General features: G+C 46.2%; 1 protein-coding gene across 1 annotated transcript in view; it reads right to left on the bottom strand.

The window, feature by feature from the left end:
• Nucleotides 1–17,250, bottom strand: part of NTN4 (netrin 4) — a gene marked incomplete at its 5' end in the record, with an annotated part of 42,268 nt that overhangs the window by 19,473 nt on the left and 5,545 nt on the right. The window contains one exon of the mRNA XM_010145326.1: nucleotides 5,684–5,971. Coding sequence (XP_010143628.1) covers nucleotides 5,684–5,971 — 288 coding nt within the window. The remainder of the gene's footprint in view (nucleotides 1–5,683; nucleotides 5,972–17,250) is intronic.

The following is a 17,250-nucleotide window of genomic DNA, read 5'->3' as shown; positions in this document are numbered from 1 at the left end:
AGAGCACATTTTTTCCTGCCTTTTTATTCACCTCCATTTGCATTTAACTGTAAGGCGTACCCACTTGGGTCATCCTGGACCATTGCTAAGTACACAAACACAATTCCCAGTATGTCTCACCCCTTTAAGCACTCACACGGCTCTTGACTCATTTAAGCAGCAAAGCCTTCTCAAACCATTTTTCATTTTGTCATGGGGTCTTTACATCCCAGTTCACTTTCACACTGTTTCCCTTCTTAGCTCGACAGCCCCGTCACAATGTCAGTCATTAGAGGGCACAATGCAAACAGTGTTACAAAAGTTGACTTCTGTAAGATAAACGAGCGGCTGATTTCTCTATACAAAGACAGTTGCTAGGGCATGCTTCCTTTCAGAGCCTTTTGTTGCTGAATTATAACCTTCCAGCGCTTCCTTTCAGATTGCAAATACACAGGGTTTTTTCTTCAGTCGAATCCTATAAAATACTTTACACTCCATTTATCATGTTCCAAAATGTTAGACAGTGAGAAAGAAATGCTGCGTGGAGGGAAAAATGCTTTCAGTCACCTGTTAGGAATTGATTTGTACTGCAAGAACTCACCCACTATATAGAGTTCAACACAAATGCACGCTAAAAGAAAATCAATGTCCCAAAGACCTGATAGCGTAAATAGACTAAATATCTGGGAGGGGAAACTGCTTTTAATAGAGTTTCTGTCTTGGAACAGCTAAAACTTATTTTTCTCTATTTATTTTTTTTTTTTACTTTCATGGAAACTGGGCATGATATCAGCCTAAGGAAAATCACAGCATTCACGCTGAGTCTCTAATGATAGCTTTTAAACTGTGCTGTGCTTGGGCCACTGTGCCAATTTTAGAACCAATGCCTACTGGCTGCTGTCAGCACATGGGGAGGTATTCTTCCCCAAAGCACCAGACAACCAAATTTATGCATGAGAAAATTCTCATATCCTATCTTGTTCTTGTGAAAGAATACAAAGCTTGTTGTCCAGGGTGTGGGGGCTGTCTGGTGGGGTTTTTTTTAATTCCATGTACAATAGGCTTCTGTCAGTGCTGCTGGAGAAGACCTTCAGCATCTTTTGATGTCAGTAGCAGGGCGACAATTTATAACAGCCACTGGATTGGCCACATGGAAAGGGGGAGGAACATCCACCCTGCCCGACTATACAGAAGTGCTTTAGCATGGTGCTCAGTCTACCCTGGATCCCAACCACACTGTATCTCCCCCCAGCCCTTCATAACTATCTCTGGGGAGATCAGCTGGCTAATTTGGGTACATCAAACACATCTAAAATTAGACGAGGTGTATCTGGGGTTTGCTGCCTAACTGTGAGGCAGCTGCCAGAAATCAAGTTCAGATGCATTCAATGATCAGGTTCCTGAATGAGTCTGATCGGCCTAGAAAATAAAGCACAGTTTCTGGAAAAGTCCTTGACTTGCACTGACACAGGACCTTACGAGTACTAAAGAAACATGTAAGCATGACTGAGGCAGTACCGTTTCAGTGTGGCAGCAGTACCACACCAAACACGTCTCAAGCACACGTTTGTTCTACCACATCTTAAGTCCACTGAAGCTTCTTCATCCCTAAGTTCTAGTTTCACACTTCCTTTCTCCATAGCAAAGATAACTGCTGTAACACATTATTAAAACTGTTATCAAGGGGAAAAGAGAACAAAAGGATGATCAAAACAGACTGCTTCTTTTGTTCTTACTTTTCAGTGCAGGTGAAACACTTGTAGACAGGGCTGTACTAGTGGAAACGCAGCAGAGAAAAGGAAGGACAGAGCAGGAAACATTAGGTAGTTGATATTAGTGGATTATCAACGAGATAACGAAGTTATCAGCTGATAGTGGGATCTCATCTCTCCGGTAAAAGCAGGAAGCCCCAGCAAGGACACAGCCCTCTAAGACTGGTAACTTAAACCAACTGTGAAAATCACTTAGCTGTTGAAGGACTCTGCAGTCAGGGAGGGCCAAGGATTCTCTGAGATGGATGAAATCCTGTCCTTACCTTGAGACAGAACTACACAGTCCAGGTGAGGTACCTCTGGGTTTGATTTCCCCGCTTCAGAGTCCTAAACTGCAAGATTCTACTTACCTGCAGGCTGATCTCCTCTTTCATGACCCTTGCCATAGGTTCAAGCAGGCCATGGGAATGCTTTAGCTGGTAAGGGGCCAAGCGTGCACTTCAATAGCTCTGTGCACAGAGGTACTGGCAAGGGTGAGAAGCTCCTACGCTACAGGTGAACTGAAAAAAGCCTTCTTGAAGGAGATCAGGAGAAATCTCCCGTGTACGTGAATACATTTCTCTACTCGCATTGGTGGTTCGCCATGTAATGCAGCTCACAAACTAATCCAACTGCTTTGCATGGTACACTGCGAGCTGTGTTTGTCCACGCGTGTTTTTCCCTGGGTGTGCATTGGGCTGTTGTGGATGAGATTTGGGTAGTGACCTTTTGAATAAATTTGGGAGGAGCAGGGAAGAGAAGGAAGTGTATCTCTATCACTCATAAGTGATAATACACATAAGTGTATAAAAGTGTATAAAAAGGGACAGTCGAGAGCAGCAGATAGGGAGGAGCAGCTCTTGCCATCATCGGAAGGCACTCAGGACTTCTCTGTAGTCTTCCCCTGCAGGTCATGGAGAAATACGTTCCCCTAGAGCAGGGGCGTCACCTGTATGTTTGGAATTCACCTAAAGGCTGACATGGCATTTCTGATGCTCAAACAAATCCAGAGCTTTCCTCCATAAAATCATTTATCCGTTAGGAGAAAAGGTGGACGGGGGAATTGCTGGCAAGCTTGGCTCTGTGGTACCCACACAGTGGCTGCTACAGAGAGGAGCATCACAGAGTTTTGCAGCTGGACAGTGCTGAGGGTACAGAAACAAATCACTTCTCTTACCAGGCCCTGATTATTGCTTTTTGTTGTTAGGGCTAATGTGATACATTTTTTTCTCGCAGTGAATATTTGGACTCTGTAAAGTCCACCTTTGCTTTGACTCTCCACTCAGAGAGATCACAGGAGGTTATCCCACCCCAGTGAATGAAGCTAGAGCTGCTTCTGCTGGAGTAGAAAGAGCTCCTCTTCATCCATGGAGCCACCTTGTTCATATTCCACCCCCTCATCCCAAGGATGTCCCAGGTCAGTATTATCTCATGGCCAAGCTGGGATTCAAGCCTCCCTTCAGCCACTCAGAATATTTACCTTCAAAATTGTCAACTTTTCAGCACGTGATGGCCCAGACCTTGAGAAAAATTGCATCTGATGGGAGGAATCATGCAGCAGTGAGCTGGAACAATGCCCCAAACTAAGTGGATCATCCTGGTCCCCCAGGCCAGGTCTCTGCAACAAGCCTGCCCAAGCAACAGCCATCAGTATCCCTGCATCCTCGTGCAGCTTTGTCAGATCCTCTCTGGGTTAGACAACTGAAATGCTTCTAGTTGCTTTGTAAGATCTGCCTGAGACCAGAGCAGCCCAAGAGAAAAACAAATGTATCATGTCCAGGTCTTCTGCTGGCCAAGCAGGGACTGAAACTAAGCCTGCAGTTGGGATTTTGCCTGTGGGTTGAGACCAAGTAGGGGGTTAAGAAAACTTGCACATATGTGTTTTGGAAAAGTTTTGGGGTTTTTTTTTGAAGGATCTTAAACTTGCTTAAATTTTTATGTTAATTCTCTAACTTGCGGGATACTCTTCAGGAGTTCTCTGCTCTAAACAAGCATAGAAACAGAGTCAGATTTTGTAAGCATATTGTGAAATGGTAATGTGCTTCCCAGCGTTTGCTGTCCTCGGTTTTACAGTGAAGGTTCTGCTAAAATCCCATGTAGATACAGTTACATAAAGGCAAGACTGAAGTCCCCATCTTACACTTGAATGACTGACCATAATTCTTCAGAATTACCTTTTATGTGACTTTTTCAGGTGAAATGTACAAAAATGCTCCCTCTCTGAAATCCGACTCCCTTTTCAGAAGTTTCTCTGACTTCTCCCAGCTGAGCAATCACAGACCCCACAATCTTTTATCCCTTCTCTGTTCATTCACACACACGAGTCTTGCTATCATCTTGCAACTAATGCTCTCTTCCCACCCTGAAGCAATGCTCTGGCAAACCCCAGCCTGGTATGCCCATGTGGGGTGCTACCACAGTCCCTGAATCACAGGGGCCTAGCACGGACCGGGCTCAGCCCCATCTGCCCCAGTCCTGTGATGGTAGTGGGAAAGGAAACACCTTACTACTTCCTGACCCTCCCTGCAAACTGTGGGGTTATGTCACCCCTACACCAGCACACGCCTTATGGAACGTGTGGAATCGGCTGTAAGGCACAGTTAAATGAGTCAGCCTCACTGCAGAAACGTCACCTTTGGGACTTCTGCCATATGCACATTTATAAACTGGAGTTGAATTTCCAGTCCCCTCGGGGCCAGCACAGGGGCTTGTTGCTATTTCTTGTTTTGGTTTTCAGTGCAGTTTTGGCACTTGATTCCTTCCCGCAGCACCATCTGTTACCTGTGCACTGCGGCTTCCATAGGCTACAGCAGCACCGGAAGCGGATTTGGCTGCCGGCTCTGTCACGACTCCCAGTGCACACTCCCGTGCAATTGTATCCCACTGAAATAATCCTGAGCAAACAGCTTCTTTCAAGGACTTTGGCTCAGGGAACAGCAGAGCAGTGCTACTTGAAACAGCCTTATCAATCACAGCACTGCACGCTTTCAAATTGGTGTATTTTCAAGATGTGGCAAGACTAGCTGTACTAGAAAGGAAACATGCTGTCTGCTTCACGTCTGAGACCATAATTTAAGTGAGAGCTCCCCAAAGATCTGGACAGATGCCAAACCTCCTTACCTTGAGTAATGCCTTATGTTTTTTTGTGATCTTTCTTTCTAAGATTATTCAGCGCAATATGTTTGACTGTCCCAGCTTTCCCCACTGCTTCTCTGCCAGCAAAGTCAGGACTTTCAGAGCCAGCCAAGATGGGCAGAAAGGAAAAGAAGTGTTGGGGCAGTCAGTGTTCCCAGACTGCCAGGGTGCAGCCATGCCATGCCACAGGCATCCAGTGTGTCGGCTGCTGCTGTGCCCATCACCTCCCCAGCACATTAGTGGCTCTTGCTTTTTACAAGGGATTTGAGCTCAGAGCTCTTGAGATGGGAGTCCCCTCAAAACTGGGGCATAGGCTTTTATCTGGAGAAAGGTATTGCAAAGCTCAATGGAAAACCTGGGAGTGAGAGCCAAAACCCAGCTCCCTGGTCCCTCTGTTCTGGATGCAACCCAGTATCCAAGGATCCTCTAGAAGCAACAGGAATCACAAGATGCCTAGTACCTTCAGAGAAGCTCTTCTTCTCCGTCATTGAAAAGCCCTACATTTATTATCTTTCAGAGATCGTGTAAGCATTTGGAGGAAGAAGGGAGTCACCAATCTTAATTTTTGTTTGGGATCCATGTGAAATAAATAAATAACTGTAGAGTACTCTCGAAGGAGAAAAGTCCTGGTGGACCCCATACCATGAAGACCACCTGCTTTGTAAAGACCACTTACGCTCACTGTGCTTGGAATTCAGCCTGTAACATACACAGTACTGCATACTTGGACATATACCATGCTCTGTACCATCCCTACTACCTTTAAAACTCTGCTTTCCTGCAGAGCAGGATGCATGTTGTCGGGTGCATGTACATACCACATGGAAAACACCAGCTGCCCTGACAGGCTTGAATCCAGCAACAGGAACGCAGTGGTCAGCATGGCCATTGCAGAAGCAGCTGCCCTTCACGATGAAGTCGTAGATGGCATAGTGCAGGGGTGGTGTGGGTTGCGAGGGCGGGGGGTCCAGGTCTGCCGGGAGGCAGGGGCAGCCCTGCCGCTCCAGCAGCCGCACGCGCAGGTTGGTGATCTTCAGTTGTGCCTGGGCTTCCATGCTGTACGGGTCCTCCAAAGCGTAAGGCGGCGACAGGGCTCGGTATATCACCTGGGCAGAGAAACACAGTGAAGGAAGCAGAAAGGAGGATGTCAGCCAGGCCCATGGTAAGCCAGAGGAGTGGGGTGGTGACAGGAGCATCTCCTGGGAGCATGCACCAGGCTCTCGTGATGGTTTTCCCCCTCTGCATGCAGTGGGAGCAGCAAATCCACCTCTGCCCAAGTGTGCACAAGGTGATCCTCTGTGATCTCCTACGTCCTTTTCCACAGGTAGTCCAGACCCTATGGGTGTCAAGAGACATTTCACCAGTAACTTAAAGCAGAGCTCAGTGATGCTGGTATGCGGCACGGCCCAGCATGGGGATTGGCAGTCCTGCAGGTGATGCTCCGGTGGAAGACTCTTCATTAATCTTCCCTCCCCCAAAACAGGTGTATAAAATTACGCATTTATGACACATGTATTAGTTACTAGCACACTGGACTTACAGTAACACTTTCTAAATAGTTAAATAGCTCTTCACCGAAGAGCCACTGAAAGCTTGAAGAACTACAGTATTTATAAGCAACATTCAATCAGTCACTTGACGAGTGTTTGAGAGTGTGCCACAGCCTAATGGCTTGATGCACCGCTCCCAGCAGTGGCTTAAAACCACCTTGAACCACTCTGTTGCCCCTCTGATAACTGCCCACGCCACCCAAAATGCTGGCTAGACAGCAAGGAGGTGTGCGGCAGTGAAGGGCAACTATCGTTTCTTGTCAGGAGGTGCTGCAGGGTGTCTGGCGAGAGGCAGCGTATGAGCCTGCCAGCGCCGCTCACAGTGATCACAGCCTCCTCTCCCTAAATCCGCTCCTCCCAAAGGATGCACTTCATGTGATGAAGGCTTCCTTTTTATTTCACCAGGATTCATGGATCCTGGAAATAATGACCCTGGTGTTTGCCCACCCAAGAGCATTGCTTTGCTGGTTGCCATCTGCACCAGCTCCACCACTGCTGGCACTGGTCCAGGCTGGAACCTGGCTTTTTTTCCAGAGCTGCCATGGTTCAACCAGAGGGAGCTTTGTCCCGGTCTGGAAGGAGACTTAGAGCTCATTTTGGAGCTGAATGGTGGCAGTGTGCTTTTGCATGGCCCTTTGGCCTGCCAAGCACAATTGCAACCAGTGCACTGGTGATGGCAGGGCTTGGGTGTGGTGGCGATGGGTGCTGCATGCTGGCAAGCTCATCATGGCTGCAGCCCCATGCCACCATCCTGTAAACGCTCCCTCCCAAAGGTATTCCAGCATCTTCTGTCAGAAAGACATTGATAAGGGAGAAGGTTAACTGGGAAAGGCGGCCAGAGGGGAAGGCTGGTGAGACCCTTGTGCAGAAGAGTTGAGTCAGATAGGGGATATTAATAAAAAGCAACACATTTCAGAAGTCTTTGATGTTTTTCCCACTCTCTCAGGAACATACAGAGGTTTTTTTTCTGCTTTCCTAAAATAAAAATATCAAGCAGTTATGAACACAAACCCAAGCGAACCCAACTATCAAGTCCTGCACCTCTCCCCATGGCTTGTTATTTACCCAAATTTAAATAAATGTCATTCTGATCACATTTACTTGTTGGTGGCTTTGTAAACACCAGACGCTCTCAGATATGAAAAGAAAAATGCCTTGGGGAAATCCAAACAGGAGACACTGATTTCCTTTTAGTGCAGATGATGAAAAATGCCAGGCTGAACATCTTCAGTAATAAATAGCATTTTGGATTTCTTGCTATTACATAAATTGCATCTAGAGAATTCTTTATTCATACTGATTCAGATAAGAGCCATGCAGGAAATACCTAAATAGGAACAATTTATGCCAGTTGAAGCTGTGGACCTTCCTCTCATAATTTTGTTTTTCTTGTTTATCTAACCCTATTTAATGCACATGACTGATGCTTGTAGCTCTAGTAAAGACAATCACAGCAAGGAAATCAATAACCCTGAGAGCCTTCTTGCCGGGAGTTAAATCTTGCCTGTGTGGAATTCAGGGGGAGTTACACTGCTGATTTCAGTGGAGCCAGTATTCCTGCTAAGGCCCTAAAATGTTACAAACATTTCTTTTTATGGCTACTTGAAAACAGTGATACTAAACATGAGCCCTATCCGTAACTCCCAGAGGCTGCAGGCTCTCAGGCGCTCCCCGCAGCTGCCCCGTATTACTTGGCTGTGCCCAGCAGCTTCAGAGCCACGCTGCACCCTGCTGCAGTGCAATGTAACGGGGTGAGCCTGGTCTCAGCATTGCCAAGACAGTAAACACCCTCATCCCGCCATCCCAGACACTAGTAGCTCTGCTTTAATAAAGTACAAACCAGTCATTATAACATGTAGGATTCCATACAAATAGCAATTCACTGCTCTGACCCAGCAGATCGAGCTGGAGCCCCCAGAGGCTACATAATAAGGTCAAGGACGTGTTTTCCAGCAGCATTTCCCTGTTCAGACGTTAACCTCACTGATTTATCCCAGCCTGTCTCAGGAGTCAGCACATCGCCAGGTCTACACCGCCCTCATACAGCTGATATAGGTCTGCACCCCTGCACTGCCTAGCACCCTGCATACACACACACACAGGTGTCGCCTTTCCTGCTTTTTCCTCTCCTTGGGCTTTTCTGCACAATTGTCCCACTTACAGGACTGGCCCTGGTCTGCAGCATCCCATCTATGAATGAACCTGACCAGGCTTTCCTACCCAAGTCTGTCTGCAAGCAGATGTCTCACCAACAATATGTCAAAATGAAGCATAACAACGCTGGGTAGACAACATGGCTTCTTCCAGTAGTCAGCACCATGCATGATAGCACATGGTGGGAGGCCTGGATCTTTACATCAGCAGCTCTTTAGCGCAGGCTGATGAGATATCTAGCAACGTCTCCTATCTGAGCAGCAAATGTCACAAACCAGAAGGCAAATAAAAAGTACCCATCTTTAAAACAAATTTTCTAGTACTGGGGGTAATGTTCCTTCCGCATCACATGGAATTATGCTGTTGGATCCCATGTCCTGTAAATGTAACCTTTGCATGGAGCAACATCAATAGAAGAGTGATTTAAAAGTTGCATGGCAATTTTTTTGGTGGGGGAGAAGTCTCTCTCAACAGCTGAACAGGAACTGTAGACTGTAGTCCCTGAGTGAGAAATGCCACTGCTATGCCTTGAGAGGGTTGGCTTCACCTGACCCTCACGGTTGGATGCCCAGCAGTGGCAGGAGGGAGCCCACTCCACTCCCAAGGCAGCAGGAGCAGAGAAGCTGCCCTGAAGCACCTTATGCATGCCATGGAGTAAAAATATTCTGTTCTTCAGCCAGATCTCTCCAGCTGTCTGCACTTTGGGCACATCATTACCTAGGCACCCTCTAATAAATTTCTACCACGTTTCAATGTCCTTATGGGCCGTCATGAACAGCTCTTGCTTTGTTGATTACTTCACAGTTTTTTGTCTTAGTGGTGCAAGAAGCCTTAGCTACTTGCCATTCCATAGTTGTAAAAATGTAGCCCTGGATATAAAAAAAGCAGCAGCCATGAACATGGTGCACTCAAGTAACCGCTTGCACCACAATGACCTCGGTTTATAAATACGTAAAAATCCCTCTGCAAGAAGTACCCTAGTATGTTTACACGCAAGAGGCAATGAAAGGACATCTTTATATATATCTCCACAGTGGGAAGGAAAATGCTAATGAGTGACGCTGAGAGCAACAAAACAGGCTCTGAAGTCAAAGTTGCCTGAGGAAGTCAACAAAACCAATGAAAGATTTGCCACTGCCAAAGCCTTTTCGATCACTCAAAGGCACATCTCAGACTGCTGCAGCCTCCACCTGCCACAGCTGCAAGGGCCTGGACCTTTGTCAAGATACAAGTATCCACAGCAATAAAATGGGGCCCTTTGGGACACAAATGTCCCTCACATTGAAGAGACACACATGATCCACGGAAAGCTTCTTCCTCACAGACCTTCAGAAACAGGCACAGCCTGTTCCAGAGTTTGATGGACTCCACCATGCATCATCCAACATGGATGCATGAAAAGACATCTATAAGCACTCTACCATAATGTCCCATCCATATTAATGATTCACCAATTTGCTAAATTCATAAATTCAGTACTGCTTTATTTGATTTTTGCTGGTGGTTTTATTCCTTTCAATGTATTTTAAAGAAACACAGGACAAAATCAATAAGAATCAAAAGAGCATAAGGTTTGCTGTCTTCTCCAGACAGAAATACAGCAAAAGCAATGGGGGACTTGCACCACCTTACAAAACAGCATGTGATGTGTGATGTGTAGGTAAGTAAGTGTTTAAGTGTGGCTCATTGGCCAATATTATGGAGCCCAGTTGAATCCCCTCATTTCTGGAAGCTATCTGGTTTATTTGGTGCCTGAAAAAGGCTCTGAAAATGTAGGCAGTAAAGGCAGTGGTGGAACTTGGCCAGTGTGTGCAGGATCTTATCCCTTTGCTGTCTGAAAAATTTCTCTCAAGCCTGGCAAGAAGTTGAGGTTAGGCACCACCTGCCTGTCACTGGGGATGAGGTGAAGGGGAGCCCTCATCTTCCACCTCCCGGCTTGGGGTTTCCAGCTGTATGCTCAGCACCGCCTCACATCTGCTTGTGCCCACAGGACTCAGCTGTTGCTCACAGCTGCACACAGCCACAGCACAAGCTGAGATGCACCGTGCTACACCCGCTGCCCAGTATACCTCTGCCACCTCCAGCCACTGAATGCTTGCACCTCACCCCCCTGTGCCTTCCTCCACAGCCAGCCCAGCCTGTCCGATGGCCCAGGCCCTCTCCTGTAGGGACTACCCAAAAGTGACAACTGCTTTCAGCTTCGGCTGGTCTTGTTCAGAGAAATTTTATTGGGAAATTTTATTGGGCCAGTTAAGCTTTCCTTCTCAATAGATGTAAGTTTCTCTTGGTAAACATTACGGAAAGCTCACCAGGGACAATGAGCCTGATCTATAGGAACGAGCGACTAAAAATAATAACAATGACAACAACAACAACAACAACAATAACAATGACAATAACATTAACAAGAATAACAAGAATAATTATGATGCAGCTTGTGTGTGCCCACTGAGTCTGTTTATAATGTCAGCCTGCCACAGTGTCTGCTTTCAACTTCCACCTAAGAAACTGCATTAGGAGCAATAAACTCATCATCACCACAAAAGCCTGATTAGACTTTCCTTTTTTTCATTTGCAGATGAAGTTGGATGTAAATTTAGCTGCAGAAATCCCGTGCCAGCCAGGTGCTCCCACTTCAAAGAGGGTGTGCTCACACCTCCTTTGCACACCCCTGCTCATTCACCCTTCAGTGATACAGAGGAACCTCGAGGCTGAGACTGCTCTGTGCGTGCCAGGAAAAAGTAATTGAACTTATCACCCACCACGCAAGAAAGACTGAGGTGAGACTGTCTTATTGTACGTGTGAGAATGGCTTGACTTCAAAGGTTTGTTGTGCCCAGTCGCAAGACTCACAGTGCAGCAATAAAATCTACATGGTACCTACGGGGAGCAGTGACAATCCTACCTGCCCTGATGCCTTTGGAGACTCCTTTTTACAGTGAGAAGCCTCAGACACAGGAATTGCCTGGTTTAATGGGGCTCCCTCAGCTCTGACAGCGTAGAAGCAGCTCAGGCTCCCCATCTGTCAGATGCATGGTCTAACCACCAGACTTAGTGCCTACAACAACCAGCATATTCCTCGCCCACATACATCCTCCGAGAGAGACAGATAGTCTGCAGATATGTTTTTCTTGTCTCCCAGTTTCATTGTTGAGGGCTCAACCCCCTGCTAGCATTTAGCCTTCCAAACAGTATTTTAGTTTCCAGGGATTTTCTGCATCAGTGTGGTCAACTTCTGCCAGGATCTCTCCTTGGCTTGTCCTGGAGGGGAGAGATGTGTCTGCAGAGGAGCACAGAGGAATGTTTCACTTGCAAAGCCTTCCCACAACTTTTACATTAGTTCCCTACGGAAACAGGCCTTGTTCCATTGTACTGCAGGTCTGTCTACGCACCTGTCCATCAGTCCACCCTAAAAACTTTTGAAATCACGGGCTAAATTCAACCACAATTGGGAGGTTTGTCTTAAAGGCATTAAGCTCATAAAACTTTAATGAAAACAATCTTGTTGCTTCGCAAAACTGAGCCTAGGGGACTCCTCCCCCTGTGAAGAAGGCTGCTAGAGCCACAATGCTGGTATTCTCTATTGCCAAAACAGACTTATTTGATGATTTACCACACCAAGCAAAACAGTTTTTACAAAAGAAACCCACATGCCTCTCTGTGCTATGTTCATTGCAATGATCCTAGGCTAAAAAAGGACCTTTTGGCAGATGCTGTAAATAATACACATGGTGTAGGAAGTTCACCAGCCTAAACTAGGCAGGTATCACCCACCAGCTCCTCTAACACACTAATTTACCTGCCTGTCAGACCAAGTGGACTGCAGGGAAGAAAAGCCTCTCTTTTTCTCACGGAGAGGCGTGACCACCTCCTGCATGTGCACATGCATGGTGCACACTTCACCATCACCTGGGTGAGATTAAACAGCAACAGAAACTGGGAAACCTGCCTTGCCACTGCAGAGAGGTGACCATCAGAGACACTAAGACCACAGTGAGCAGTGCAGCCTGTCTTTCAGGCCACAGTGTTAAGTACTCAGGCCACATCCCCAAGCAATGGTGAAACAAAAACTCAGTGTGTGCCACCACCAGCAGCCCCTGAGCTACTTGAGCCACTGGAGAAATGGCACTCCTGCAGCTGTTACGGCTACTTCATCTATTTTGACAAAGGACAGTATTTGGCCGATGCCTATAGCCCTTCTGCAGTCTTCTATATCGCATAAAACAAGGCAAATAATCCCTTTTCTCCTCATCCAAAAGTTATGCAGTTTTACAAAGACTTCAGGAGGAAAATCCTGATATTTCAAGTAACAGGCCCTTGTGAGGACCTTGCAAAATTAATTTATACCAATGCATCTTTCATCTTTTGGGAAACTCAAGGCATTTTTTTGCTTGTTCTCAAAAGGAAGAAGCTGTATGATAAGAGCGTCTACTCACACTCAGCAGCCAGCCAGTGCGAAACAGGAAAAGACACGAGGAGAGCTAGGCAAGAGCCTCAGGACTTCTCCAGAATCCTTGACTTCTCTGGCAATAATCAATCAGATGAAGTCATCTTCCCAGCTTCCCTTCGACATCCCACCACACAATTTTATTAGATGGAAATGAAACACTGCTAGGTCATGCCTGTCTTCAAGCAGATGACGATCACAGAAGCAATATTCGTACCAGAAAAATCTCTCTCCAGCTCAAAACAGCTCAAAACATTTGGATTTCTTCACCTCCAGGTAACAGTGCTTCTTCAAGAACTGACAGTTTATTCCACAATAGCTTTATTTTGCCTAACCACTACTTTAACTCATCATATAGATAGAAATGCTCAGTTTCTTGGCTAACAAAACCCTCCAGATTCATTATATCATTGACTATGCACTATCAAGGAAAATAATTACTGCTTTTTTTCTCATCTTCACAGTCCCTGTTTCCAAGGCTGCACTATCCCACACAGGAAAATGAACCACCACATTTCAGCTCATAATATGAAGAAGTCCTCTGACCCATCAGCGAGAAAGACAGTATTAAAATACTCTTCCCTCCAGCAATTCCCCTCCTTTCCCTATCCCCACAAAGATTTATGTTCTCAGTCTTGGTCTGCAGGCAGTGCCTGTTGTGCACATGGAAGATCAAGAAAACCTGGAGCTGCCCCCAAAAAGCCAGAGAGAGAACTGGGCTTGCTTGTCATAGGCAGGGCTATAAGAAAAGCTGGCTCACTCGCCAGAGCTGCAGAACAACCCCTTTAGCAGCTTCTGAGCATGATGCACCACTGCAAAAGCCTGCAAGGCAGCAGGTTAGTGTTTCAGTAACTGCAACAGTACTAAGGATCAAGCGGATTTCTTTCAGTCTACGAGTAAACAGATTTCATTAGTATTTTTCAATCGCTCTTGTCTACAATGAAAAGACTCTGTGTCTATAGAACTGGCTGCTTAGACCATTCAGTTACCATGAGCTACCCTTAATTTTAGGAAAAAGAACACCTGTCTGAATTATATGCAGATACACACTGTAAAAAGGTCATGATAAACAGCAGCCCCTTTCAACCCACAGTTATAGATCTTCACCACAGCAATGAGGGATGCTGAGGAGACACCGGTAATAGTCATGGCTTAAGTGCCAAGTAAGTTTGGTTTTGGACATTAACTTCCTTTCTTTCTGGAAATGTTGCCCAGGGAGAATTTGAGAACTTCACCGTTTGTGTAGGATTGTGACCACTGGCAGACGAGATATCTCATGCCAACAGCCACTGTGCGTGGCAATTAATCTCAGATTAAGCCCCCATGAGCTTTTGATCCAAAACTTCTGAGATATGTCAGTTCACTGCTTTAGGCTACACACTTCCCACGTAACCAGTTGTATCCAGGAATCCCAAAGAGAAACGTGGCAGTCCTCCTTTTCCAGCCAGCAAACTAGGAGCTGAGTAAGCGAGCCAGTCCCCCCTTCATGCCAAAAATGAACTGTGAAATGAAGCAGCAGGGTGCAGTGCCTGAAGAGAGGCTCTGGCTGCACCACTAAATTCCCTTTTCTCAAGGGAAGCAATAGTCCCACTAAAAAGGCCCGGTGCCAATTTAGAGAATTCAATTCTGCCTACCCAAATCCCTCTTGTCTCATGTGGGTACAGTGCTCTTCACTTCCTACATAAGAAGTTTGGAAAGGGTCTCCTGGAGCCCTTGGGACCCATTCCCTCCTGCCATTGGTAGACTACAATATGCCTCTTTTCACAGATGGGTCAAGCTTCCTCCAAGGAATAATTTGTTTCAGCCATAATGGCAGGAGCCCTGATCTGCAGTTGTTAGCAACTTGCTGTTCTAAAAGGGGGACTGCTGATACGCGCTGTTAAACACTGGCTACACTCCATCCCAGAGGTGGCTGCATTTCAAGAGCTGGCCAAGCAGAGAGCCAATCTCCAAGTGCCAAAAGTTCTGGGAAAGCCACGGAGAAAAGGAGACAATGAGATCTTCCTGTGGGCTAGCTGCAATCGGGGGGAATCATGGGGAGGATCACCTGGCAGGCTGGAGAAGCGTCCTGCTCCTCGCATGCCCCGGTCCTCCAGGACTGCCCACACAGAACAGGGAGGGTTTTTGTCACAGCCCAGAGATGTGGCAGTATCATCCCTGGTACCACATGTACAGAAAACTTAAAAAGCAGGTGTCAGTGCCCAGAAAACAGCAGTTGTGTCACTCAGCCCTGATAGTGAACGAACTCTAGAGGGAAAGTATCTTTCATGGTAAAATTCCACAGAGACCAAAGGTTTATGTGCCCAGAACTGCCCTTTTCTCCTGTCCTCCCTGGCACAGGTGAAAACTAAGCTCAGGTCTCCCTTTTTTCCCTGAATCCTCTTTTTTCTGCCCCATTATTTAAAGAGAGAAACTCCCCCCACAACCCACTATGTTAAAGCCAGTGGAAATCCCACACGGGGCTTGGGAAGATGGACTTCCCTGCCAGGAGGGAAGGCTTGGAGGCCAAGCCAAGAGATGCACCCTGCCACAGCTGTCAGCAAGGCAGCCAGTGGAGGGATGGCATCCCACTGGTGTGCTGCAAGCAGTGTGCTGCACTGGCTGGCAGACATGAATCCTGCTTGGCTCTCACAAAGCCTCCCCAGCCACCCTGTGATCACTGGCCAGCTGCAGCAGCTCGGGATTTCTAGGTTCCTACATCATTTCATGGACTCCAGCCTGACTTCGTTTACTTCATCTTATTAAGTATTCCCCTAGAAATCATTATTCTTGTGCTTATGAAACAATGGCTCCCATGTCTTGCTAAATTCACTGATATAATGCAAAGAGTTAGGCTGGGTCTGGACATCAACCTCATCACCACTGGCCCCTAGCTGAACAGACTCTCCTTTGCACGTGGCATTTCTGTACAGAGTCCAACAATTTGTCTTTTACCAAAGACAGAATGATCAGGAAGATGCTGTTAAAGAGTTTTTTCCCCTACAAAACGCACTTCTACAAAGTGGAGAGGTGGGACTTGAAAACATACTTCCCTAGCCATGTCCTCACTTGTCATGAGCACTGCTGAACACCAGCCAGGACCTCTCTTTCCTTCTCATCAGTTTGGGCCTTTGTTTTCTCCCTGTGCAAGATATCAGCGGCACAGGACGGTTAAACAAGCCGTCTGCAGCCCTCTAATGGTCTGACATCCCAGGCTGTTTTGAGGTTAATCCTTGCGTATTTGCCCAGGTTCTTCGTGGAGTTTTAAGTCTTGCAAGTGACTGAACTCAAATATCCCATGACCCATGAGATCCTTGAAGGTTTTCAGAGCAATGAAGATGTAGCTTCAGTTGAGTACAGCAATGATAAGCCTAAAACCCAAGCTTATTCAGGCTTAAAAGACAGGCAAAAAAAAAAAAATGGGCAAAAGCTTCTAGGCTGCAACAGAGTGTTTCTACAACCCAAAATTAAGGCTCCAAAGCAAAAATCACTGAGCATCTTTAACTCCTGTTTGTGTCAGCAAGTGTTACAATTCCTCACAGTCTATCAGGGCCAAACTTGTGAGTAACAGGACACAATTTACTTCTTCTCTACACAGCTAATTTCAGGTAGAACCAGTATGATTGGTGTCCAGATCGTTAAGGAACAGAGGCAGGCTGCATGCAGTGCAAGGCAAAACATTTGAAGATTTTTCTGCTACAGAATGCACATGAGATCAATAAAAAGCTCAGTAAGACACACACCCCACAGTAAAACAGTGGTATGTGATGTTTCAAAAGTTAAAAACACGTTAGAATTTGTTGCTGGAATATAGTCAAGCCGCAAATACGCCTCTCCTATTAATAGCAAACAGCAACAACAGCTGAGGTCCTCAAGGGATTTATTAGCAGTATTCTAAAGAGATGAACACTCAAATAAGTTACTAATTTACTAAAATCTTGTCAAGGAGACTCTGCTTCAGTAAGTCCTTTTATCCTGGAGCTTGTCTAAATGGGGACGCTCAGGCGAGCTAATCTGAATTGACCACAGATGGGAACGTAAAGGGAATGAGATAATTGCATTGCAGAGTGGACAGTCACTCTCACTCACAGTTAAAGAACTAACATCTGCTAAGGGCCCCTTGTCGGTGAGTCCTTAACAGTGACCTCTAGCCAGGGCTGATTTTAAGATTAGAGTGTAAAAGAAGAAATATTAAGATGATCTGAACTACGGGAGGGAAGATAGCCTTTTATGTACACTAAGAAGACTGGCATTC

This window comes from Buceros rhinoceros, unplaced genomic scaffold, assembly GCF_000710305.1.
Source record: "Buceros rhinoceros silvestris isolate BGI_N320 unplaced genomic scaffold, ASM71030v1 scaffold9341, whole genome shotgun sequence".
NCBI lineage: Eukaryota > Metazoa > Chordata > Aves > Bucerotiformes > Bucerotidae > Buceros > Buceros rhinoceros.
The sequence above is the reverse complement of the archived record's forward strand: the minus strand, read 5'-3'. Positions and strand labels throughout refer to the sequence as shown.